The sequence below is a fragment of the Xiphophorus hellerii genome, chromosome 1 (assembly GCF_003331165.1).
Source record: "Xiphophorus hellerii strain 12219 chromosome 1, Xiphophorus_hellerii-4.1, whole genome shotgun sequence".
Taxonomy (NCBI): Eukaryota; Metazoa; Chordata; class Actinopteri; order Cyprinodontiformes; family Poeciliidae; genus Xiphophorus; species Xiphophorus hellerii.
In genome coordinates, this window is record NC_045672.1 from 10,649,190 (window position 1) to 10,673,958 (window position 24,769).

Below are 24,769 nucleotides of genomic sequence, written 5' to 3' on the forward strand. Positions count from 1 at the left end.
GTAAATCCTTTTTTGCAAGGTATATGTAGAGACAGTTTGCTTCTTCCTGTCTCTCTCTCTCTCTCTGTTAATGTTTGGCCTCACTCCCTCTCTGGACAAACATTGCAGAGAGCACTTGAGGGGCTGTGAGAAGGAAACAACCACAGAGAGACAGAAAACAGAGAGCATTCAGAGAATCGGAGCGCACAGGGGGAAGAGAGGGAGAGACACACAGAGTCGTTGTGGACCGGCTGAAGACTCGCCGATTGCTCATCAGCCCGCCGTGACTCAGCCTTGAACGCGTGTCCGAGCAGAATGGATTTCATTTGGGTTCAGCTGCCTCTGAGCTCTGCGGACGATTTTCACTCCTTCTGGATTACATCTGAAAAAGCAGCCGGTGTCATGAGCGGGGAAGCCAGCGAGCGGAAGGGAAGATGGTAATGTCACTGTTCTTCAATGTGAGACGTGATTACGTTCATCCTGCTCTTTTCTCTCTTTTGTGGTTTTTACTGATTAACTGAAGCAGCTACTGTTAAGAGTATAATTAATTTGCATCTTGAGTTTATTTCACAACTCCGCTTTTATCTCCTGAAGATGTTTATAATCTTCAGCTGTTGCAGATTAAATAAAAACAGCTACAGATGCGTTATTCCTTAATCAAAACACTATAGTTGACATATATAAAGGGAGAAATTTTATACTGTTACATTTAAGTTAATACTTTCTCTCACACCTGAACAATTTGTAGCAAACAAACATGTTTTCTACATCCTAAATTGCTGACAGGTGAAGTTCTGCATCAGAAACGTGACATTCTAACACCACGTCTCCAAACATTGGTACCACAGAGGGATTTGTTTAGTGTGTCCTGACAAGAAGCTCTTTATGCTTTAACACCCGTGTACTCTGACCACATTTCTGCCATAGCTAACACTCACTACTGCTGCTCTGCCAGAGCAGCCTGACTCAAGGTGAAGCTCTCAGGTTACCCAGCATTAGGCCTGGTTTTACAATCCATCCCCTGTGCCTCCTTCCTGCTCCTGGCCCTACAAGATGTGACTCATGCAAATACAAGCAGAACGTATGTTTTACTTTTTTTTTTTTTTAAGTATGGGTGTCTGTCTGAAATGTGGATTTAGATTTTAAGCCTGAAGGAATGTCTCAGGTTGATTTTGTCCATTTCAAGAAAAGTCTCAGACGGACGTATTTTCATTCCATGTCAGAGAGGGTGTGTCTCATTTGTGCATAAAGCTGAATGTGTTTTCCGCCGACAGGCTGCTGGGATGTTATGAAGGGAGTTGAATTTTAAATTACCCGCCCAGCTCTCCCGTGGGTTTGACTTGGCAGGAATCTTTGTGAGATTTCCCACCTTGCTTCCTGTATAAGTTTTCCGTGTCGTCGAAACCAGGGGTCCATTAACTCTGTTATTCCTGTTTTCTGAGTGACCTCAATGTCTGGGTGTTGGTTCCCATGTTGACTAAGTTGTACAAAGCATCTCCTTTTCCCTCTGCAGAAAGACAACTTGTCCTGTCTGAGTGATTCGATGGAAAAAAATACACAAAAGTCTGACCCAAATTTCTGCTAGTAAACCTACAAATCATCATCTCCCCTTTACCTGGATTACCATCATTACCTTCATATACAATGCCTTGCAAAAGTTTTAATCTCCTTCAGTATTTTTTTTTTAAATTTTTGTAACCTTATGACCACAAACATCAACATGTTTTATTGGAGTTTTGTATTATGATACATGGTTTTCACATGTTTTATGAGATAAAATCTGAAAAATATGGCTGACATTTGTACATTTGTTTTCATAATAGCTCAGTCTCAATCAGACTCAAATTAAGATTTTGCCTGTGACTTAACATTGAATTTAATTTTGGGCTTTGACTGGGCCATTCTAACACATGAACGCTGTAGTTACTGTGTTTTCTTCAAGGGCTTAAGTACTTACGTTTATTTGTTCAGAGACAGCACATGGTAATTAGTACAAAATAACTGTTTTCCAGCAACCAGGATGCTGTAACATCAGTGTGTCATAATAGAGATCAGGGCAGTGCTAGTGTTGTGCATGTAAAAAGTTTAATTTATTTCTCATTTGACCAGAGCATCTTCATGTTTGTGCCTCCTATATGGCTTCTGGAAAACTAGAAATGGGACATTTTGATAGTTTTCTTTTCACTTTCCTTGCACAAGAGTCAGATTTGAGATGTGCTTAACAAATATTTGCCCTGTCTCTAATTCTCTCCTCTGAGTTGTGGATATCTCTGGTGTTACCATGGGCCTCTTGGCTACTTCTCTGATTAATTCATCTTCTTTTCCAGATTTTGTCTTTGCTAGGCCTTGAGATTGGGACATATTCTTTCCGTTTATGGACAATCCCTGCATTGTTGTGTGACATGTTGGTATTTGTTTTACAATATAACCCAGAAATGTCTCCATGACCTCATCACTAACTTGTCTGCTGTGTTGCTTGGTCTTCATGATGCTGTTAGTTCACTGATGTTTTCTCACAAACCTTCACAGAAACTGGCTTATAATGAGATTTAATTACACACTGGTGGGCTCTGTTCTCCATTAAAATGACTCTATACCATAGTAAAGGAGGTTGATGTTCACCAAGCTTTTTTAATGTGTGAAAGAATAAGAAAACCATGTATTATTTTCTTCACTTATTATGTGTGACTTTTTTTGGACTATCACGTAAAATATATATTTTAAAGTTTTTAAGTGACAAAATGTAAAAAGTTCAAGGGGTATGAATTGTAAAAAAAAAAAAATAAAAAATAAAACAAATGTCTAAAACAAATGTATGATTCAGTGTTTTGATGTTTGCTTGTATCGAAGTTTCAGTCGTTTGTCATGAAATCTGTGGGTTAGAGTTACATTAAGCACAGCTGAGGCCTAATTACAGATGAGACGAGCATGTCAGTGAAAGCTAAGCTACACTTTCATATAATAACATCTCTCACATGAACACAGACTACGTACGTCAGCCGTGCTCATGGTGATTTTTAAAGACGGCTCGGCTCATTCACAATTCCCTCACGTGTTTTTGATGACCCACACTGAACCGCTGACTGATACTTTACGGCCACTTTCAAATCGCTCTGCTGATCGAGACCGTCATGATTGGTGTTTGTCTCCCGCGAGCCCCGGTCTCCTTATCCCACTGAAGCTGCTAAATATACCGTCTGGCCATCGCGGAGCCTCTGTGGTTTTGTACAGAGGATTTATGGCTTACGCCAGTGTAATTTGGCTTGAGCCGGAGAGGAGGTGACATCAGGTGTATTGAGGCACAGAGGGATAATATAAGACTGAAGAGTAAAGACAGTGAAAAATTGAGGATTTTTTGACTTTTTTTGTTGCCGTTTTCTTCAAACGTATAGTTTATAGCTAAAGAGCTCATTGTTTTACCAACTAAGTCCATTCATTCAGAAAAAAGCTGGAATTTGAGCTTTACAGAGTAATCTCTGCCTGCTGTGTGTTTCTAAATAGCAACATAAATAAATCCCAAATGATTTATGTCAGAAAAGGATATCTTTTGTCTTTTGATCTCGTACTGAAGCTGTGATTAAAATGAACTGATAAGGAAACTGATTCATTTTCTAAAACTAAATGTGAATGTTTAACAGAAAAATCCACATTACGGTTGCCACAAGGCTTTGTGTGCAGCTAATCTGTTTACTGCACAATTGAATTTCACCTTAATGTCACATTTGTTGTCATCCATAAATGTGTCATTTTCTGTGAATGATGCAACAGATCAGCAGACTGAAATCCTCCTTTCTGAAGAGAAGAGTGTGTGTTCAAGATGTTGAGGCAGTGTGTTTGCTAGCAAGCTAAACTACTGACGTCAACAATTTGTAACGCGTTTATGACTTTTACTCAATGTTCAGTTCCAATGGCCTCTTAAAAAGAATGCAGGATTTGTGGTCACATGTACAGTCGGTCATCCATACAGGGACCTTGCATACAGTGTTGTGAAAAACTATTTACACATTTTCTGATTTCTCATTTTGAAGAGCGGTCAAAAGAAATGGCCATGCTTACATCATTGGTTATCTAAAATAGAGATGTTTTTTTTTGTGGACAGATGAAGATGATTACTTTTCCTTTGCTCTGATTGGAAGATTTTAACACTCTGGTCATAAACAGATGGTCCTTTCCTTCGCATGTCTGCTGTCTATTGAAAATCTCTTTCTTTCTTCCAACAACAATCAAGGATCGGGTGCTTCAACTCAGATTGATAACTGTTATTTGTTTGATATTTGTTATTGTTGAAAAATGTGAAAAAAACTTCCTTATATAACTTCCTTGTATATCTGATACAAAACAGTGAAAGAGCTGAAAGCTTGAACTAATTTAGCTTTTTAAACAATCAGGGTTTTTTTTATGTTAGACATGTCCTTTATTCTGATGAGGGGCAACTTTAGTTGATCAATTTAGTCAAGTAATTAATAGTTTGAAAGCATACAGTGTTGTTTATTTGAAAAACAAACCATATTTGCAGATTCATCATCTAAACCAGAGGACATTATGCTTATTTTCAGCCTGTAAAGCTAAATGTAATGCTGTTTAAGAGCTTAATGCGACAATGAAATGGGAAAAGATTTGCTCCTTTCTTTAAGACGCCAGCAGTTCTCCCTGTCCTCTCTGCCCAGCAGCAGTGAACTCGATATAAACAGTTTGTGTAATCCAGCAGGGAATCAGTGGGTGTGAGCTCAGATGAAAAGAAGCAAATATCAACACAGGAAATTGATTCTTCTTGTGCTTATGTAAAGTTGATCCAAGTGTTAGAACAGTGGTTTCTAACAGGGTCTCACATTTTCTCATGCAGTCACAGATCCAAATTTTGCCGCCAAATTCAGCTGATTTTTGTTATTTGTTTTGTTGTTAACGTGGCGATGTGACTTGAGTCAGCCCTTTCCTCCCACCAGAGCAAACGGGTCTGGCTCCTGATTGTGATGAATCTGCTCCTGATTCTGGCTCTCTTATTCAGATTCACGTTGTCGGGCTGCTTGATAGGTCTTTAGCATCTTAAAAAAAGTAACTAGCACAGTTAGCACTGCTGGCGTTACTATAGCGACAGCCCACAAGGTACTATATCTTCTTGAGATTTTAGAAGAATGCTGCCAGAACTTGATGTATTACAGAAAAATTTAATTTTCTCTCATAATTCAGAATGTATAAGAATCAATCTTCCTACATTTCCTGTCACTTTCCAGATGACAATGATTAAACTGAAAACGATTAAGTATGCATTGAAAACATTCAAAATCTCCATTAGAAATCTCCAAGTCTGCATGCAAACTTTCTGGTTTTCTCAGTCCAGGTTTGCTTGCCCGGACTGGAGCCGGCTTGACATCAGAAATGCTCACAGACTATTTTTGTTTCATAATGATACTGGACAGAGATATTCAAACTGTCTAAGGCTGCAGCGCTGAGACATCTTATCCACAGCAATGTGAGGGTCGTAATTTATTTCAGTGACTTACTGGGAAGGATCTGTGTGCTTTTGAAGCCAAGTAGTTCTGCATTAACAGCGGTGTGCTGCCAGGACAAACAAACAAACAAACTTTTGGTTTCAAGTGCAGAAATGCCTGAAAAAATGTTTGTGTTCCCCTTTGTGGGTCAATACAGGCTGTTTCTGAAGAAGCAAAGTGTAATGTTGCTTTCCCAAGGAACCAGTGAACACAACTTTAGACATAATTTCACATAATAAAGTTTTTCATGCTGGCTAGTTTCTTCTTACTTTGTGGGGAAACAAATTAATCAATATTTCTTTTGGGGTTTTTATGTCTTTTGAGGCCTGGAGGCCAGCACGGGTTCTGAACAAACCCAAAGATCATTTACACCTCGGGCCGCTGCTGACCCAGATCTATCCGACAAGTCATTTCACTAATGGGATGACAGAATTGATGACTGAAGTGTTTTTAGTCCATGTGGAAACAGTTTAATTAAAAATGTATGAACTGTGATCTATATTTACTTCCACTAAGCTGTGTGTTTCTGAGCTGCCAGCAACAACCGTCACCATCCAGCCTTCAGTTGACGTCCCCTCTCCATCATTTTCATAATTGCTGTCCCTGTCTTTCTTGTTGACGTTACGTTGATGAGGATTGTTGAGGTTTGCCCCAGCGGGGTGTGGCAGAAGCCACCACAAAGCTCTGCGTCAGACATGTTGTCCCATGAGCTATGGGGCCTGAGGACAATCAGGCAGTTTTGGAGGATAATGTCACGGTACGAGATTAGATTACAGAGGCGACTCGCCAGTAAAAGAAATGTTGGGACTGAAAGTGTCTTGCAAGACTTGTCATCTCCATTGAATATTTTCACAATTTGTAATACTCCATCCCCGATAATGCATTTTACTTTAGTTTGGTTGTGGTACTCCAACACAGTGCATAGGTGTGAGAAAAAAGAAATACAGTTTTTGAAATATTTTTAATTGTACAAACACCAAAATGATAATGCTACATGCTATTTTGTGATTCTATCTCAAAGATAACAGGTTACAGGGAAGATGTAACTTAGACATGATGGACGTATGGATTTGACTAATTGTGTTATTTTGTTAGCTTATCCAACAGATTTAGCTTAAGAAACATCTCTGGTGTTCACTTACCATTACTGTGTCTGATTTTATTAAATCTTACAGTTTGCATGGGTAGAAAAACAATCTTCAGGCCACACATCAACGTTCTCACATTCTGTTTCCTGGAGTCAGGTTCTCCTTCTGAAAGCCACTTCTCTGGTCTTAGTGGCGCTAAATAAAGCAGGACCTAAATGTGGGGTGGGGGGGACGGGGGGATGCATGAGTTCAGGTCAAAGGAAATGTAAAACCATAAACCAGAAGTGTAGCTGTGTTTACTTGAATATTTGTCCACAGGCTGGCTGCCTCCGCATTGGAGAACGAGAATTACTTGAATGAAGCCTTATCTCCTAGAGGAGTTTGATAATGAGGCATTTCTAGTTTACTCTGAAACAGAATTATTTAATGAACTGCATGTTTGCTGCTTAACACTACATATTACTGAGACCTCATAGATCAAATGTAATTAAATTGGTGGGTCAGAATAGAAGTGTGATGTGAAACTTAGGCCAAAATCATGTAAAATCAAGTTTTGGCATTTTGGCAGCAAGACAGTTAAAAGTGCTTTACATGATAAAAACATAATGTATTAAATCGAAAAGAAACATTGTAACGGCAAAATGAAGAGAAGTAATAACATTTTGAAATCCAGGCTAGAATTAATAATCTATGTTCACTTTTTAATCAGACAAGCCTAAACAAATGGGTTTTTAAAATTGAGCTAAAAAGAAGAATTGTTGTATTTGAATAAAATTAGTGAACCAGGTAAACATCTTCTGGCTACTGATAATAATAATGTGGATATGTTCTGTTAGAATGAATTAATTTGATTTAAATATACAATAAAGTACCCTTCTAACACTAAAATTGTAATGAAAAAAAATTCCAAATGTCCTGCAATATTTTTTGCAAAGAGATAGAAATTTGTGTTTTTTGATGTACATGTCTCCAATTTCACATAAGTGATGACAATGACGACTTTTTACGCCACTGTTAAAAGTGTTCACATTGGGCTCTTGGCTTCTATGGCAATCTACTGGATGGTCATTAAATCAATAACTCAAAATACTTTCAGAAAATCATAAAATATTAACTGGGGAACTTCACTTCAATAGTTCATTTGAATATCTACTGGGTAACTTGGTGCTTCATCAGCTTTTTGTTAGTAAAATATTGAGTAGCTGCATTGATGTTTCTGTGTTCAGTTTCCAGGTTTGAGCAGCTGACATAAAATAATATGCTGAATGTAAAAAAATAAATATTTGGAGCAATTCTTGTTGAAATTTTCCTTTTCAGAACCTTGATTCTGTGGAGGGATCAATCCAGCACCTCCTCTCTGCGTTGTATCCCCCCTATGAAGCCACCGCCCCCACTCTCCTCAGTCAGCTCTTCCAAATCATCGACGGCCGCTACCAGAGGGATGCCCTGCGCTGTTTTCTGGACTTCCTGGTACCGGCCAAGCACATTTTAGATACCGTGCAGCAGGCTGCATGCGTAAGTTATTCGCTGAGACCGTCTAAACAGAATATGAATCACTTCAATTACATACATGTGTAATAACATCATCATGTTGTCCACGTTCAGGCTCAATACTCCAATGTGCTGTTCCTCTGCGAGGGCTGGCCTCTTTGTTTACGTGACCAAGTGGTCGTCCACCTCGCTCCCATCGATCCCCTCCCTTCTTCAGCCAGGCGACTTTTACCTCCAGGTGACGCCATTCTGCGACCAATCAGCTCGCATCGTGGTCTGCAGCTTGCTGAAGGAGGAGGGGCTTGCAGTGGAGGTGGTAGAGGAGACTCCGGTCCCTGAGACGTCCTATCCTTGTATCTTCAGCTCTGGCTGGTTGGATGAGATCAACCAGGATCGCCAGGGGTCGCCGCTCAGACAATGCTTAGTCGCTACTGAACGAGGCGTGGTGAGGTTGCCATGGGAACGGGTAGCTGTGCCTGATTTTGTGCAGCTGGCACGTTGTGCTGGGAGTAGCATGGCCTCTGCTGCTCCGTCAAATTCACCTTTAACTCCGCCTCCTCCTCCACCTCTTCCTGATTCGTCCAAGACTTCATCATCTGATAATGCCTTCTTCCCTCTTTCCTCTTCAAAGAAATCTGAGCAACTTAATCCTGTGACTGCTAGTCAGAACTCAGGTTTAACATCTTCCCCAGCAGCTTTCTCGGTGGAAACCAGGATATGTCCCGCAAAGCACGGCATCGCTGTGTCACTTTGCCTGGTAGACGCTAGAACTTCATCTTTGTCGCACTTGGTAAAAATTAAAGGAAGTGAAGCAGAGCATAAGCCAATAGGCTGGGTGTCCCCGCATACATGGGATAGTCGCTTTACTGGGACAAATCAAAACGCAACCACAAAAACAGAAAAACCCAGCCTCTCAGGTGGTAATATAATAGACTTCAAAGTTGGGAATAAAGGTGCTGTAGCTTCTGAAAATATATTGGAAGATAAACAGAGAGACTCTAAAGCACAGAGAATGAGCAGACATGAGCCAGCAGCTGTTGCAACAGGGGACTATATTGATATTCTGCAGGCCAAAATGCTCTTCGATAAAGATTGGTCATTGACCGAAGAACAAAAACATCCAAATTGGCAAAATCAGCCAATCACGCAGCCGTTCAGCACACAGTCGGAAGTAAATTCTCAGACAAAAGCACAAGACAGTATCTGGAGACGTAGGACCTCAATCTGTTCGTGACCATTCCCTGAAGGAACACCCTTCCTCCGACTCCCTGGACTCCCCTCAGTGTATTCGCACTGTGCGCTTTGCAGAGAAGCCCTGTACCCCGTGCTTGGCCAGACGGCAGGGTGGGAAGGTCACCAAGGCTCAAGAGCTGAGATGTCGATACAGAGACTCATACCAGGCTGCCATACAGAACCCTGTCACCTTTGGGGCTGAGAATAACAGAGGGAATATGCCAGCAGTGGTGGAGGAGGACACAGACACCTCACAGATCGCTGACAAACTGAGAGCCAAGGATTCATGGAGAGATGTTCAAGACACTAGATGTCATCCTGGAAGCTGTAATCAGTCTCCTGCACAACTAGGTGGGGATATTTGCAAAGAGTCAGGGGAAATAAACTGCGTCCCGTGCAGAAAACCAAAAGAAATAAATGTCACAGCCCTATAATGATGGCAGAGTACAATCTGTCAAATCTTCTGGCAACTTTCACAGCACGAGCACAACAAATCCAACATCAGAAATGAGGACACAGACTACAAACGTTCTGTCAGCTACTGATGGTCTCAGGTACCCGGACAATTTCAATGAAACAGCATAGATCGAAATTTAGTTCAGCTGAAACATCTGAGATCCACATGCCTTTCAACCATCTTGAAAGCCATCAAACCAGACCCAGTTTGATGACTATGGCTCCAAACTTTAAGTCTACCCCAAGCGCCACAAAACAGACGAGACACCCACCCAGACAGGAGATGTTCATCTCTCTCCACGGCGGTGGTGGACACCTCGGAAAAGTGTGAGCTGATCATTGTCGAAGGCCAAAACGTCCGGAGAAAAGAAACCTCTGAGCCTTGCGCAGAGATTCCTCAGCTGCATGTGGTCAAATGTAAAAACAGCACAGCCTTCAGGCTGGTTTCACCGAAGATCAACAGAAAGAAAAATCCTCTTCCAGGTAAAGAACTGATCTTGCTTTCATCATTGCAGTTTGAAACATTTTTAGCACATTATTTTTAATGTGTTAATGCAACACGTTAAAAATAAAATGTGTTGCAGTTGCAGAGCAGCTTGGCACCAAAAGAATCAATAGTCATGAAACAGAGAACTCATCCCAGATGACTCCATCATCCTCCGCCGAGACCAAAAGGACTTCTCGGCAAGCGTCTGCTCGTCCCAGACCGGACCACCTCCCTCTGGGATCACCAGACCCCAGAGCCCATCCCGTTTACTCTGGGTTAGCCTCTCTCACAGGTCATTTAAAATTTCTTACTGCTTTAACCACAGATATAAATCTTTGTTCAACACCTCTAAACAAAGGTGACCAACAACGTTCACATTACAAAGTGAACACTAAATGTATTCCAACACATGTAAACAGAATTATCTTGTGTCGCATAGATGATAAAATACCGTCTACCAAAGTTTAACCAAACACCAATCAGTCTTTTAGAGATTGGTTACCTGATTCAGGTGAGGCCTGACTACATTATTTGACTCCACAACTTCTGATTCGCTCCCTCCACTGCAGGCTGCAGAGACAGGACAGGTCGGGCGATCGTTGAACTCTACGGACACGATCAGGGATGGGGGTCAACAGTAACAAGCCACGAGCTGTTCCAGATGCTGCTCTATTTCTACTCCATCACCAGGTGAGAAAGAAGCGTCTCAGATGGTGGAACCTGAAAAATAAACAACATGGGAACTGGTTTGTTGCAGACACTCACTCCTCATTTTTGGTGTTTGTCTACAGTGGCATCAGTGTCGATACATAGTGCTGTGGTCAATCGTCTACACGCAAATTTTTAATAAAACTTATATGAAAACTATTTCATGTCAAAACTGATATTTCTGGGGCGTGCCGTGGTGGCGTAGGGGATAGCGTGACCCATGTTTGGAGGCCTTGAGTCCTCGATGCGGCCGTCACGGGTTCGACTCCCGGACCTGACGATATTTGTCGCATGTCTTCCCCCTTTCCTGTCAGCCTACTTTCATATAAGGGACACTAGAGCCCACAAAAGACCCCCTGGAGGGGTAAAAAAAAACCAAACAAACTGATATTTCTTTTAAATTGTCTTATTATCTTTAGAGAGAAGTCTCTTATTTCCTGTTAGTAACAAAGGTCTCGGTTAAATAATAACACTTTGGAATCAAATTTTCCAGGAGTATGAATCATTTTTGGACTCTATTGTAAGTTTTACCAGGACTTCATGAATGTCACCATCAGTCCAAAAGCGCCTTTGTTTGTGCCTGTTTGCAGAAAAGAAATCAGAGAAGCCGGAATGACGCTAATATTTGATGCAAGGAAAAAAAGTCCTCAACCACAGTTCTACAAGGCTCTGATGACCCTTCATGTAAGAAGCACACAAAGTATATTTCAGGAGAACGCTGCAGGTTTAACTACTGTTTGCATGGTAGCATGTGACTGGAGGGCCACTATTAGCATATAATGACTGGTAAGTAATGTTGGGCATGGCCAATGTGAAAATCTTTACAGCCTTGAGTAAAAATACAAGTTTCAGGTTACGCAAAAGTCACACAAAAATTTAAACTACTAGAAACATAAACCATTATCTAATGATTAAACACAAAACATTCTTTTTTTTAAGAGTTTATTTTAGGAATTTTACCAGGTTGACTATTGATGTTGCTTTGCCTTTTTTTTGATTACCTTAATTCAACAAAATTGTTAGTCCATTAAAAGGTTGTACCTTGTGTTAACCTGTTGCAGGAGTGGTCACCTCATGCTGTGAATAGTTTGGTTCTGCTGGTGGACAAAGAGAACAACCCTCAGCCAGAAAGGTGTCCCGGCATCCAGGTTGAATTATTTCATCCAAACACACTGCGTTTGCATTTTCTGCTGAGGATGTGTGTTCAGAATTGTCTCTGAGCCTTAAACCACAGAGAACATCACAGAATGGATATAATTTGAGGGGTAATGTAAAAGGAAGTGATATAAAGATAGTCAGTTTAATTGTATGTATCTAATATTGATGCAGACTGATTTGGTGACGTCAATGAAAGCGTTACTCAAGCTGGTGGAGGTGAATCAGCTGAGCTTCGGTCTGGATGGCACAGCTCATGGCTACTGTGACTGGTTGGAGCTGCATCAGGTAGGAATCAAATATCATATGGCAGCTTTTGCTTTTCTGCTTGACTTTACCTATAAGTAGGGAACTTATGCTTTGCTCTGGATATGTGTGTAAAAAAAAAAAGTGAATTTATTTTTTTTCCCCAACTTATTTTCTTCTTCTATTTCCAAAGAACATAGATCTAATGTCTCCTAGTAAATGCAATGACTTTTACTTAAATTTATGTTTTTTCTTTGACTTGTCAAATCTCACTCTCCCTCAGTTTTAACATTTTACTCATCAGCATTTTGGTTTTTAACTTGAGGATTGAATGCACACACACTACTAGTTTAATCACCTGTTTAATTATAGATAAACTGGACCTCAGCTGCTTACTAATATATACAATTTTAATTTGTACAAAGAAAATCAAGGTACCCAAACTGTACAATCTGGTCTTTATAGGTAACTCAGTGTAGTTAACAATTTGAAGATGTTATACATTTCAAAGAAGAGCTGATCTAAGTTACTCCTGATGACAACAAACAAGCCAAAAAAGTAATCTAGCCCACTCTCCAAATATCAAAACCCAACTACAGTATCAAAATTAATATTTTGTACTTAGTGTACGTATAGAATATCTAAGTGAAAATGTGCAGGAACCCTATTGTTGTCTTTCTTACTGGTGATCATTCATTCATGCATCGTCAAATCTTATCTTTGATTTTCAGAGACTTTTCCCTTTCGTTAACAATCTCCACGAGGTTTCCAGCCTGTTACTGAGAGCCATCAGTAAGTTAGAGGAGCTGCAGGATGACCGAGACGGTGCAGGTAATTTTACACTCCATTCCTTTCCTCTCAAAGATCCCATTATGGCGAGTTTTGTAACTCAGTGTGAGATAACTGTTCTATGTGTAAAAATATAAGTGTTAACACTCTGGCAAACAGGCTGTACAGCAATGCATGATGGACCAGAGGACTCTGATGAGGGACTGTCTTGGAGGACAGTCGATTGGTCGGCCTGCAGAGGGAGGGCGGGGCCATCCTGGCTAGGCTGAGGAAGGAGAGTGACTTGAAATACCCTCACTGTGAGGACCTTAGGTACCCAACAAACATCATGTTGTCGCTTTGAATATCTACAGAAAGCTATAGAGTCCAGCTTTACTGTGAGACCATGAGATCCACTTCAGATTTGAAGAACATTCATGACAATCAAGATTTTTTTTTTCTCCAAGTCACCAATGGTCTTTTCTTTAGTCCAGTAAAGACAAACTGAAGTTGTGATCTTGAGTTTGCAGGAGTGTCTCGAATATATCTGTAAAAGTTCAAAAATGTTCTTTCAACAACTTGTAATTGTCTCTTTTCTTTCTAAAGTGATGCAGTGGACTCCGTTACCAGTCTGTACAACTATGTGGAGGAGCAGGCTCACATCCTGGTGCAGAGGACGAATGTGTCACTGGAACATCTGGAATACCTGCTGCAGCTCAGGGAAATGGAGGGACACTTCATGCAGGTCTGTCATGTTTTTCTCATGATCTCTGATTTTCATGTATGTCTGAACTCTGGTATTATTTACAGTGCTGTACAGAAGTTGCATCCAGCTATGAACGGCATGCATCCCATGTTGCTTTCAAGGCTTAGACATGCTTTTTCAAGGTTTGAGTAATTATTCAAGAAACAACTTTTTTATATATTGATTCTGTTATAGGACTGACTTGATATTTGATTTTATTTTTTTTTTCAATGCAGAATTAGTTCGGATTTTTTACGTTATTAGCTATAGCGCTTATATTTTTACTATAGTTCAGATGAGCATTATAAATGCCTTCTAGAACAATAAAACGGGACAAAAATTTAGATATTTAGCCACATTGACAAGAATATTTGGATGAATTAAGGTGAGGCTTTTAAATCCAAAAACACTGCTACAAACTGTTGAGGACGGTGGCGGTACCATCATGTTGTGGGGAATTTCTTTTATTTTTCCGTCAGCCTTACCGGTGGACGATATTCTCAAGAAGGAGAATTAGGTTATTTATACAGTTCTCTCTTCTAGTAACTACTGAGAGGCTGTAGTTAACTAAATTGGTCATAAACTGTTTTACATGTTGTGTCATTTCTCATGCGCAAGGATTATAACATGTTAGATTACAAACATTCAAACAAAAATGGACCTGAATAGATGTTGCACACTTCGAAATGTTTTCATCTGAATAACAACTTTACTCTGCAGATTCAGCAATGGTTCGCTGTAGAGGGAGAGCGCCACCTAATGGAGGCTGAATCAGTCGAGGGCTCTGGAGAAAGAATGGAGCAGATCCTTAACAGCTTCACTGGCTTCCTAATTGAAGCTAGCGTGAGTTTAAATCTCCTTCATGACTTTCTTTTTGTCTTTGTGTTTTCCTATTCCTCCCTGAAGTCTCTCCGTCCTTCGTCCTCCAGGACCGCAGGCACCACGCCATGTCCTTGGTGTCAGAGGCAGAGAGACTCCAGCAGAGTGGGCTTCCCTACCCAGAGACAGGCGGCCTTTCAAGACCCTCATCGGCACTTTCCAGTCGGACCTGGAGGACTTCCTCTGCAGGGCAGGAGGCATGTGGCCGAGAGCTGCAGATCATGGTCAACATATGTGATTTTTGTGAGCAGGTAAGATGGAGATGCTTGAGTGCCCAGTGCAAAATGCTAAAACACAAAATCTTACCAAGCAATTTTTTGGTCGTCTCTAGTGAAAATCTGTCAGTACACTTGACATAGGACAAAACAAACTTACAAGTAACTTTTCAGCAATATATAGGAACTTTTTCTAAGTCAATGATTCCTTAATACTGATGGAAAAAGTACTAGCTCCACTGGCAGATTATTTCACTTCTAATAAGGCAATTTCCCCATGTTATAAGTGAAATAATCAACTACTAGAAATATACATTTTTAACAATATTGTTGTCTTATTTTAAGTGTACTGAGATATTTCCAGTAGAAACTAGACCAAAAATTATTTGTAAGTCTTTGTGTTTTGCAGTGATTTAGAGTAAGGCATATATATTTTGTAACAAAACGAAAGGTAAAATTTAATTCTGTTTTTGTTGTTGTTGTTGTTTTTTGTTTTTAAAACAGGCTGTGGAGCTTGCCAACGAGTGCACTGATTATTTGAATCTTACTGAAGCCAGAAATCTCACAGTCCAATCCCCTGAAAGCGCCTCATGGATCAGTCAAACAAACACTCAGCTGGTGCAGAAGCAAAGCAAAGACCCCGTCCTGAACGCCACATCTCTTTGCCAGTCCGATGTCCAGGCTTCTCCTGACCGACTGATTCTCCAGTCTTTCCAAGAAAAGTTCCTCCACTTCAGCCCGGAGAAACTCCACGAGGTGAAGGTCCACGCCGGCTCCCTGCGGGGATCTCGAGGGATGCACGTCTGGAATGCTGCCTGGCTGAGATTTCACGAGGCCCAGCAGCAGCTCCAGGAGAGGATGCAGGAGCTGGAGGAGCTTCGCCACCAGCCGGCAGATCCCAGCAGCAGTTGTGAGGGTCACTTTGTGGATGTGGTGAGCACCAACATCCAGACGGCCTCTCCAGGGGGGACAGAGGTTGGTGGTGCAGTCGACCCCGGGGCCTCAGCGTTCTCAGTGGGAGGGCATCTTGTCAGGTGCAGAGGATTTGGGTAAAAGGAGGCCGGTTCTGGACAGCAGCAGCCCTAATCCAGCAGCAGTAGCCTGCAGTAACATTACCATCATACCGGAGGGCAGCAGTGATGCCGGGACAAACCAGGAGTCAAAGCAGTCATCTCACAGGTAATGAACTTCCTGAGGGCGCTACTTTGACTTTTAAGCTTTTATAATATTGTCATTTTCCTAAAATAATGGCTTATGACATTTTTTGCCCAATTTTTTCATTTTTTTTTGCCAAAATCACTTTTATTAAAAAAAAAAAGTTTATTTTTCTTTAATTATTATTGCCATTAACACAAATAATTGAGTTCAAGACATATGCAGCTTGTGAAAAAGCATTCATAGCCCTGAAACATTAGCACCAAAGTCCTCAATACTTTTTACTGGGATTATATGCAATTGACCAATACAAAGTAGAGCATAATTGTGAAATCTGAAGAAAATGATACATAATTTTCAACAGCTTTAACTGTTTTTATTTAAATTTAGTTCAAGCAGTGGCCTTTAGATGTCAGCTTTGTTACTAAATCTAGGTATAAACTCATTTGTTCTATGAAAGCCTCAATGTTTGTTAGAGAACAAACAGCATCATGGAGACCAAAGACCACAGCGGACAGCGGAGGCATAGAAGTGTTAATGAAACAATAGCTTCAGCTTTAAACCGTTCAATTTATCCTCTCACAATTTCAGTTTCTCATGGTTCAATATTATCTTATCTGTCAAATCGAATAAGTCTTGATTTAGGATCGAGTTACATCAGTGTGAAAAGATGTTAAAAATTGTTTAAAAAATTTTTAACAGTTTGTTAACAGGTAGAATATTCAACATATTCTGCCACACCCGGCTCTATGAGGACATAGGGCCTTGATGTAGACCCAAAATGAAAGTGAGTTTGACTCCATTGTGTAAAGAGGCTGTAGAAACAGTGAAAAGTAAAAATCACCCGTTTGTTGGATGGTTTCATTCTGAAATAGGTCAGCCAGGAGAACGGAGAGGGAAGGCACGAAAGAGACACACAAGCAGAGCCAGAAGTGAGAGGGATGCCGCCGCTTTATCTCAGTCCCACCCCGTCGGCTGCCAGTGGTTTCCATGGAGACGGGGTCTCGGAGCGAGGTCGGTGAGCCAGGACTCGTGCGCCGCCAGAGCCTCGGCCGCTGGCTCCACACCTGAAGAGCAGGGGCCTCGGTCGCCACCGTGCTGCTCCCACCGCGGTCAGCCATCTTGCCGCATCCTGCAGGAAGCGCAGAAGTTCCAGATCTCTCGACACGGGAGCTTCTGCTCAGACAACTCCTGCATGAGCGACGGCGGCGCTGCTGGGGCCGAATGCTGTAAACACTCCAGCCTGCCCCCGGAGACGTATGGGAGAGCGTTTTGTTTGTCAGGTCCACAGGAGAATGTAAGCAGTGCTCTGTAAGTTGACTGTCAATGACTTTCCTTGCCTTTCATTCTTACTCTCTTACTCTCTGAAGTTTAATGAACTCCTTTCCGTCCCTAAGCTGACAATGAGGAGCTTCAGGTACTCTCTCCTTGTGTTTTTATTGTTGAATTTTAATCTATCTTGTATTTATAAAATAACAATCTTATCAAGCTCAATCTCCAACGCTTCCAGGTCTGTCAAGTTAAAGATTCAAGTCAAAAGATTTACTGTCTCTTCCAAAGTATCCAAAAATTTATTAGTTTGCAGGATGATCACTAATATTTTGTATGTATCAAAGAGGCAGAAAATGTTTAAATTTTTTTTATTTATTTTGGTCTTATTTATCAGCACTCTTAGCTGGTGAGGAATTCATCAAAACTGTAAATCAATAAGAAATGGTGTCACTTATAGAAGACATTCCTCTAACTGATTCATTAAAGTTAGCAACACGATTACAGGAAGCATCTGTTTGGAAGTTCCATATGAACAATTTCTATTCTGTATCTTAAGAATCAAAACATGATTTTAAACTGAATTGACATAGTTTATTTTATCGAAGCATGCTGTGTTTCACCCTTTACGCCTGGTTGAAGGTAATGGATTTTTAAATTCCCTTTTGTGTCACCAGGAGGGTGCAGCATGTCATGGAGGAGCTGGTTTTTACCGAGAGGGAGTATGTGCGCTCTCTGGGTTACATCCTGACTCACTACCTCCCCCTGATGGACAGGTTGGACATTCCTCAGGATCTCAGAGGCAAGAGGGGGATCATCTTTGGCAACCTAGAGAAGGTTTACGACTTCCACAGCCACTATTTCCTCCCAGAGCTGGAGGCCTGCGAGAGGCAGCCGGCCATGGTGGCCCGCTGCTTTCTCAGACACGTAAGAAATAAAAAAAAGTCTATCTCACTCACTGTGCAGTTTTAAGAGTTTTGTATGATTATTTAAATTTGTTGCGACAATAATCCTAACCTGGGCTTCCTGCAGAGTGAGAGTTTTGGCCTGTACGCCTTATACAGCAAGAATAAACCTCAGTCAGATGCGTTGATTCTTCACCGCCGCCATGACATCTTTAAGGTCAGTTTAATGTATTTCCTGCCTGTTAGTAAGTTTTGATACAACACACTTGTGAAAACGATGGGGAAAATTTTACAGAAATCTCTTAAGATTAGGGTTAGAGAACTGCAGAAAACAATTTTGTGTGACATAAGCTATGCAATTACATAAATGTAAGTCAAAGTAGGTTTTTTTGGCTCTTCACTAGGAGTTCACTGTATGAGTCTACTGTTTTAGTGTTGCATGTAATTTCTCAACCAGAAAAACTGTTTCTCTTTCAACTCTTTTTGTTTTTTACCGGGCTTTAAAACAAAGCTACGAATAGTTTGCACAACTTTAGAGCGCTATTATTCACAAAGAGTTTATGAGGTGCTTTTAAAGCATGCTATTTTGCATTTGAAACACCTTTTCTTTTTGGGGGGATTTCAGAAGAAGCAGCAGGAGCTCGGGGACCTCATGGATCTGTCTTCCTACCTGCTGAGGCCCATCCAGAGGATCAGCAAGTACAGCCTGCTGCTGCAGGACATGCTGGCCTTGGTTGGACCCTGCAGATCGAAACAGAAGGACGCCGCTGTGTGCGCACCGGATTCGACCTGCATAGAGAGAGACAGAGAGAGGAGTGAAATCCAGGCTGCTGCACACCTGATTCAATTTCAGATGCGTCACGGCAACGACTTGCTCACCATGGACGCCATTCAGGATTGCGATGTGAGATATTAGCAGAGCAGAGCGCTTACGCCTTGACTGCTGGCGTTACACGACATCAACAGAAACTTTTTTTCCTTCGTCAGGTCAACTTGAAGGAGCAGGGGGAACTGATCCGCCAAGATGAGTTCACAGTTTTCTTTCGGAAGAAGAAATGCGTCCGCCGAGTCTTCCTCTTTGAACATTTGATTCTGTTCAGCAAAACCAAGAGGACGGATATTGGAAATGATGTTTATGTCTGCAAACAGTCATTTAAGGTTTGTATACGCTAGCTTAAAACAAACAGCTGCAGAAGTCTTCACAGCCTACTTGTATTAAATTTAGCATACATGATATTGTGAATTTTGCAGTAAAACTGCATGCCATTGTCACACTTTACCAGTAAAATTGGAACAATGCTGGCTTCATAAGAAAGCCTAAAAATCTTTTCTAAATAATTCCCTGTTTTATGACAAACTTTATTATTTTAAGCATTCCTTCCCAATCTAAAGCTTTTAGTCTCTGCCATTTCAATTAGAATCTTTACTTTGCGCATATTTCTCACATTTCACTATCACTGGCAAAGACCTATTGGCACAGGGATCATTTATCTGCTCTTGTGTGTGTGTGTGTGTGGGTGTGTGTGTTTTCCAGACTAACGATATAGGAATGACCCATAACTCTGGTGTGAGCGGTACTGTGCTTTGAGATCTGGTTCCGCAGAAGGAAAAGTGAGGACACTTACACTCTGAAGGCCTCAAGCACTGAAGTGAAGGAAGCCTGGACCACTGACCTGGAGAGGATTCTGTGGAACCAAGCTGCTCACAGTAGAGGTGTTTGTCGCAATATTAGATTGAAATACATATTTAGAAGTTTATTTTAAAAAAAGAAGTCCTTTTTAAAAGCTCATTCTGAATAACGTAGTTTGTGTTCCAGAGCTGCGTTTGCAAGAGAGAGTGTTTATGGGAACGGGTCGCAGTCCTTTTATGGATATTCAACCCAGTGATGCGGCGATTTGTGACCGAGCCGTCAGCTGCGTCCTGCCTGGGAGAAGTAAGAAGTTTGCACCATTCAAAGTGTGTTATATTTTAAATTGCCCTAATCCTCCACACATTACATCTGAGAGCCTTACAAGAGCAGGTATATAATGGCTAATACTGTTATTTTGTAATATTTGGTTAATATGAAAGTTTTATATTTGGGACATAAAGTTGATGCATTTTTACATGAAACTACAAAATCATTGTTATAAAATTACATCTTAGACCAGTTTAACTAAATTGAAGTAAACATTTGGTGAAAGCACAAGGACTTGGTGAAATTTTCAAAGCTAGGTTTTTGTTCAGTGTTTGTTTATTAGGATAGGTGAGAAGACACAGTGTCTTGTAAAGCCTTTAACACATTGCAAGTCTTAACATCTATGTATTTTATAGGAGTTTCATAAGATAGAAAAAACACAAAGCTGTAAAGTGGTGGAAAAATAGAAAATAGTTTTCGGGAGGAGTTTTGTACAAATACAAATCTGATTTAGAACACAGCAGGCAGATCAGGGATAAAGTTGTGGAGAGGTTTAAATTATGAAACAATATCCCAAATTTTCAACATCTCACTAACCACTTGATTTAAAAGTAGAACAACTATAAAACTACCAAGATGTGGTTGTTCATCTAAAGGCATAATCACACAGCCAGACAAGAGACCCGTGGTAACTCTGAGGGAGCTACATAGATTAACAGCGCCATCCTGTTAACAGGCCATTCATTATTAGTCTAAATATGGCCTTTACGGATGACTGACCAATAGTTGGCCTTAATTAGGAGAACATCAAGCTTAGCAATTTGTAGTCTAATTAACTGGCTGGGTTCATGTATGAATGTAGCTGTGTATCAACAACATGTCAGTGAAAATCTGTCTCATGTTGTCTGATCATTTTACCAAGTAGAAACCTAAATATATAGTGTAAAAACCTGTTATATTCTCATTGATTGCATTTATTTGTGTGTCGTTAGTCCCTGTGGCGTGTTGTTCACACAGGGGCTTAGATTATCCCCGACCGCACTCCATTGGCTCTGGTAGCACTGCCTCCACCACCGTCAGCCAATCATCTTCTTCCTCTGGCCGGGGCTCTCTGCCCCCTTCTGGTTATCTCGGGAACACCAATCCAGGAGTTGGGTCGTCCCCTGAGGCTGTGACTGAAAACGAACTCAACAGCCATCATCTTCTTCAGCACCAGCCTCATCCTCACTGTGATCAATGGAAAACTCACTGTCCTCTGAGTGAGTTTATTGCTCAGGTTTAGATTAACATCTTTTGAAAGAAGTTATAAATTCATAACATAAGTAGGGTCGAATTTAATATTTTTAGGACATTATTATATTGTGTTTGGTAGCTTATGTCTGTGTTTCAGTCGACAGCACTGACTCCTCTGGAGAAAGTATGAATCTGTACAGCAGCCCAGACCACAGCTGTCTGTCTGCTATCAGCGGAGAGGTAGTGGACGACTCTTCAGTCCGTGTCCCAGAGGTCAGAGCAGAAAGCAACTCTTTGTCTGACCCCCAGCCTGAGGAAAAACAGCTCCCCCTGCAGTTACCTAGAAAGAAGCCTGGCATCCCCCCCAAACCTCCACATCTAGCTAACCCTCAGGTAAAACTGAAGATGAACTGAGCAACGTCGTGAAATTTTAACACCGCTATCCCGATCCCTGAAAAGTGTCTTGAATATAATTTACATGTATGGCTCTGACTAAATGAGCTCCAGGTAACTGAAGCTACCTGTTTTACTTGAACAGTTATGAATGTTTGCATTCATTTACTAAAAATACACAATTTGTTTATTGAAAAATCTTAAGTTCTGTAGTAGACATTGTCCACAAAACATATCCACAACAATTTAGGTGCTAATATAACGGTATTATTTTCATCTTGATTAAACTGAACTGTATTTTTCGCTGCAGGGGAAGCTGGGAAGATCAACAGAAGTTTGACCCTTATTTCTAAAAAGAAGGTAATGGTCATTTAACAACATAAATTTAACATTTAAAGGTTAAAATGTTTTAAATAAGAATTAGTGGATAATTTGCAGTCTGATACCAATTTGTAAATCATCCAAAGGTATTACAAAATTAACAATTGAAACTGTTTTTAACATTGCATGTTAGCAATTAGATTGATTAGCACAGCTAGCCAATGATAGATTATTCATTTCCAAATGAATAATGTAGAGTAAAATCAGTAGTGTAAGTCATATAGTAGTTCTGTCCATATTCCATGTCACCATTTACTGAGGTTGAAATGTCAAAGAGAAAATAAAAACTTTGCCATACTCAGTTCCCTTTATGTTATCTGCTCAAAGTTTCTCTCTCTCATTCTTTTTCATTTTGAATAAACCACTGAAATGCCTCAAGTTGTCTTAGAACTGCAAGTCTCTTAAATAGCTTATTTCAGCTTTCTGAAAGAATTATTTTCTGTTTCTTGTGAATTGTTTTTTTTTAATCACCTCACTTTTTTCACTCCGCAACAGCTTACACGGTGTCGAGTTTTGTTGCTAGCATAACGTTTAAGTTCCCAGCCAATCACAAGTCATGTATTATCAACCATGGGTATCTCTGATGTAAATCATGTTCTATCCAGAGCAATATTTTTTATAACATTTGTTTATTCTCCAAAATGGCAAATAGAAATTTATTAATGTGTAATAATAATTAAGACTTGTGGCTTTAGAAGGTTTTATTTCATTTTATCATTTAGAAAAAAGGAAGGGAGGTGTAATTTATGCATTTTTTTTTTGCAGATGAACAGTCAATAACATAGTTGATGCCTGCTGCAGACTACATGAAGACAGAAGGATTGCATGCATGGAAACATTTCCATGGGCTTCATAGCCATTATTTCTTATCAAAAAGACTGTATGTTTTAATTTATTCATTGAGTCGGTTTTGGTGTCTCAAATCTACAGATACCGCCACTGTGGGATCTTGTCATGCACAATTTTTGCAGTTCTATATTTGCGGGGATCAAATAAGTTTATTAAACAAGTTGGAGTCACCAAGTCCAGCACTCTTATCCAAGGTTAGCTTGCTCAGTGTTTACATTGGCCCACTGTCCAGACTGAAGACATAAAGAAGAAGTTGACCTTGAGTGGAGTTAAATATGTGGACATAGTGCTGCGGAAAACCTGAAACCGCTTGGCAGATTTTTTGTAATAGGATTTACCAAATACACAGTAAATGTTTGTGCTTTTTCAATTTCTATTTGAAGGTTTTGTTAATGTGATGCCTTTCAGTATTTAATGCTTGTTCCGACAGTTGTTGTGAATGTCTTTTTATCTTGATCTTTTGTCTTCTTCTGATGGGACAGACCACTAGCCTGCGTGTTTGAGTCGTGTTATATTTTACAGACGCATCCATAAAGACTGGGCTGATGCATTATCTTCAAGGAGGAAACTCAAGCTTCTGCAGAAGAATGGACAATTACAAGACAGCAGTCAAAACCCAACGGGATCCACAAATCAAATCAATTTCACCTAATTTTTGGAATTTAGTTAAGTGTTTGTTTTTTCTTCATATTGTCTTAAATATTAGCCAACTGTTGTAAACTTGAAACTGTCTGGATTTTGTTTTGCTGTTTGTACAAAATGTACACGTGCAAATTATGACAGGTATATTAGACCATCGTTTTCATACTTTGTGTTTTATATCACTTATGTGAATGTCAGTCTTTTTCTGTTTTTTCAGTTTTATACCCCTTTATTATTTCTTTTACCTTTTGTAAGCAGTGTCTAATTTGAATGTCAGGTTTCTTCCCTCTGAATTTAAAAGGTTTGATTGCAATAAAATGAGAATGTGATAAAAGATGGGAGCTGAACCCTTTATTTATTTTTTTATTAAACTTCTTTATTTTAACCCCAATGAACTGTGGTCTAATGAAACCAAACCTGACTGTTGGCACGTGATTCCAAAAGCTAGGCTGCAAAGACACCAAAAGCACATCATACTGCTAATGAATGACAGCAGTGGGGTTATTTTTCTTTTTATCAAAATGGGGTTGTTGTCAAGGATGAAAATATAACTGGGTCAAAAGACCTGTTAGATTTGACCACAAACTTTCACTGAACATGAGGCACTGACTTAATCATAATCATATTTACACATATAGACCCCCTGCATGTTATTGTTTACATAAGGAAATTTTGCGCTTTCGGACAACGCTGGGGGGCAAAAAGACCTTTAACATGTCATCCATAGCCGCGCTGCCGGCGTAGAATAATTCCGTTAACTCAATCAAACTTGGACACGTAGATATTATTAATTTTGTGCTGTGCTCCACACAAAGGGAAAAACCTTTAAAGTATGTGTTAAAGTACAGAAGCAAACAATGTCTGGGATCATGAGCGCCCCCTGCCATGAGGCAAGAGAACTGCCTGCATCACCTGGAATATGTTCTCTGTCGTTTCTGATCGCTCCTCAGGCACACAAACACGTTACACACACAGTTGGTGACAAAAAAAAACACTGTACATTACATAAATAAGCTAAGTTATGGAAAATTAATTCATATATTAAATATTTTTAACCATTTTATTGGCGATGTACAAACAGGAGGAGCATGCTCTCATGGAATGGC

The 24,769-nt window shown here is 40.3% G+C and overlaps 1 protein-coding gene across 1 annotated transcript; it reads left to right on the forward strand.

Annotated features, from left to right (window-relative positions):
* Positions 1 to 98: 98 nt before the first annotated feature.
* LOC116719764 (uncharacterized) lies at positions 99 to 24,001 on the forward strand. The gene is given in 28 exon segments (XM_032562428.1): positions 99 to 437; positions 7,874 to 8,071; positions 8,162 to 8,254; positions 8,256 to 9,278; positions 9,331 to 9,607; positions 10,793 to 10,913; positions 11,522 to 11,615; positions 11,993 to 12,079; positions 12,261 to 12,374; positions 13,281 to 13,322; positions 13,324 to 13,433; positions 13,707 to 13,845; positions 14,566 to 14,688; positions 14,775 to 14,975; positions 15,444 to 15,989; positions 16,040 to 16,118; positions 16,970 to 17,405; positions 18,041 to 18,290; positions 18,396 to 18,485; positions 18,894 to 19,172; positions 19,256 to 19,426; positions 19,803 to 19,844; positions 19,846 to 19,981; positions 20,085 to 20,288; positions 21,158 to 21,424; positions 21,556 to 21,791; positions 22,102 to 22,151; positions 22,938 to 24,001. Coding segments are annotated over 27 exon segments (5,412 nt in total). The 5' UTR covers positions 99 to 413; the 3' UTR covers positions 22,132 to 22,151; positions 22,938 to 24,001.
* Positions 24,002 to 24,769: the final 768 nt, after the last annotated feature.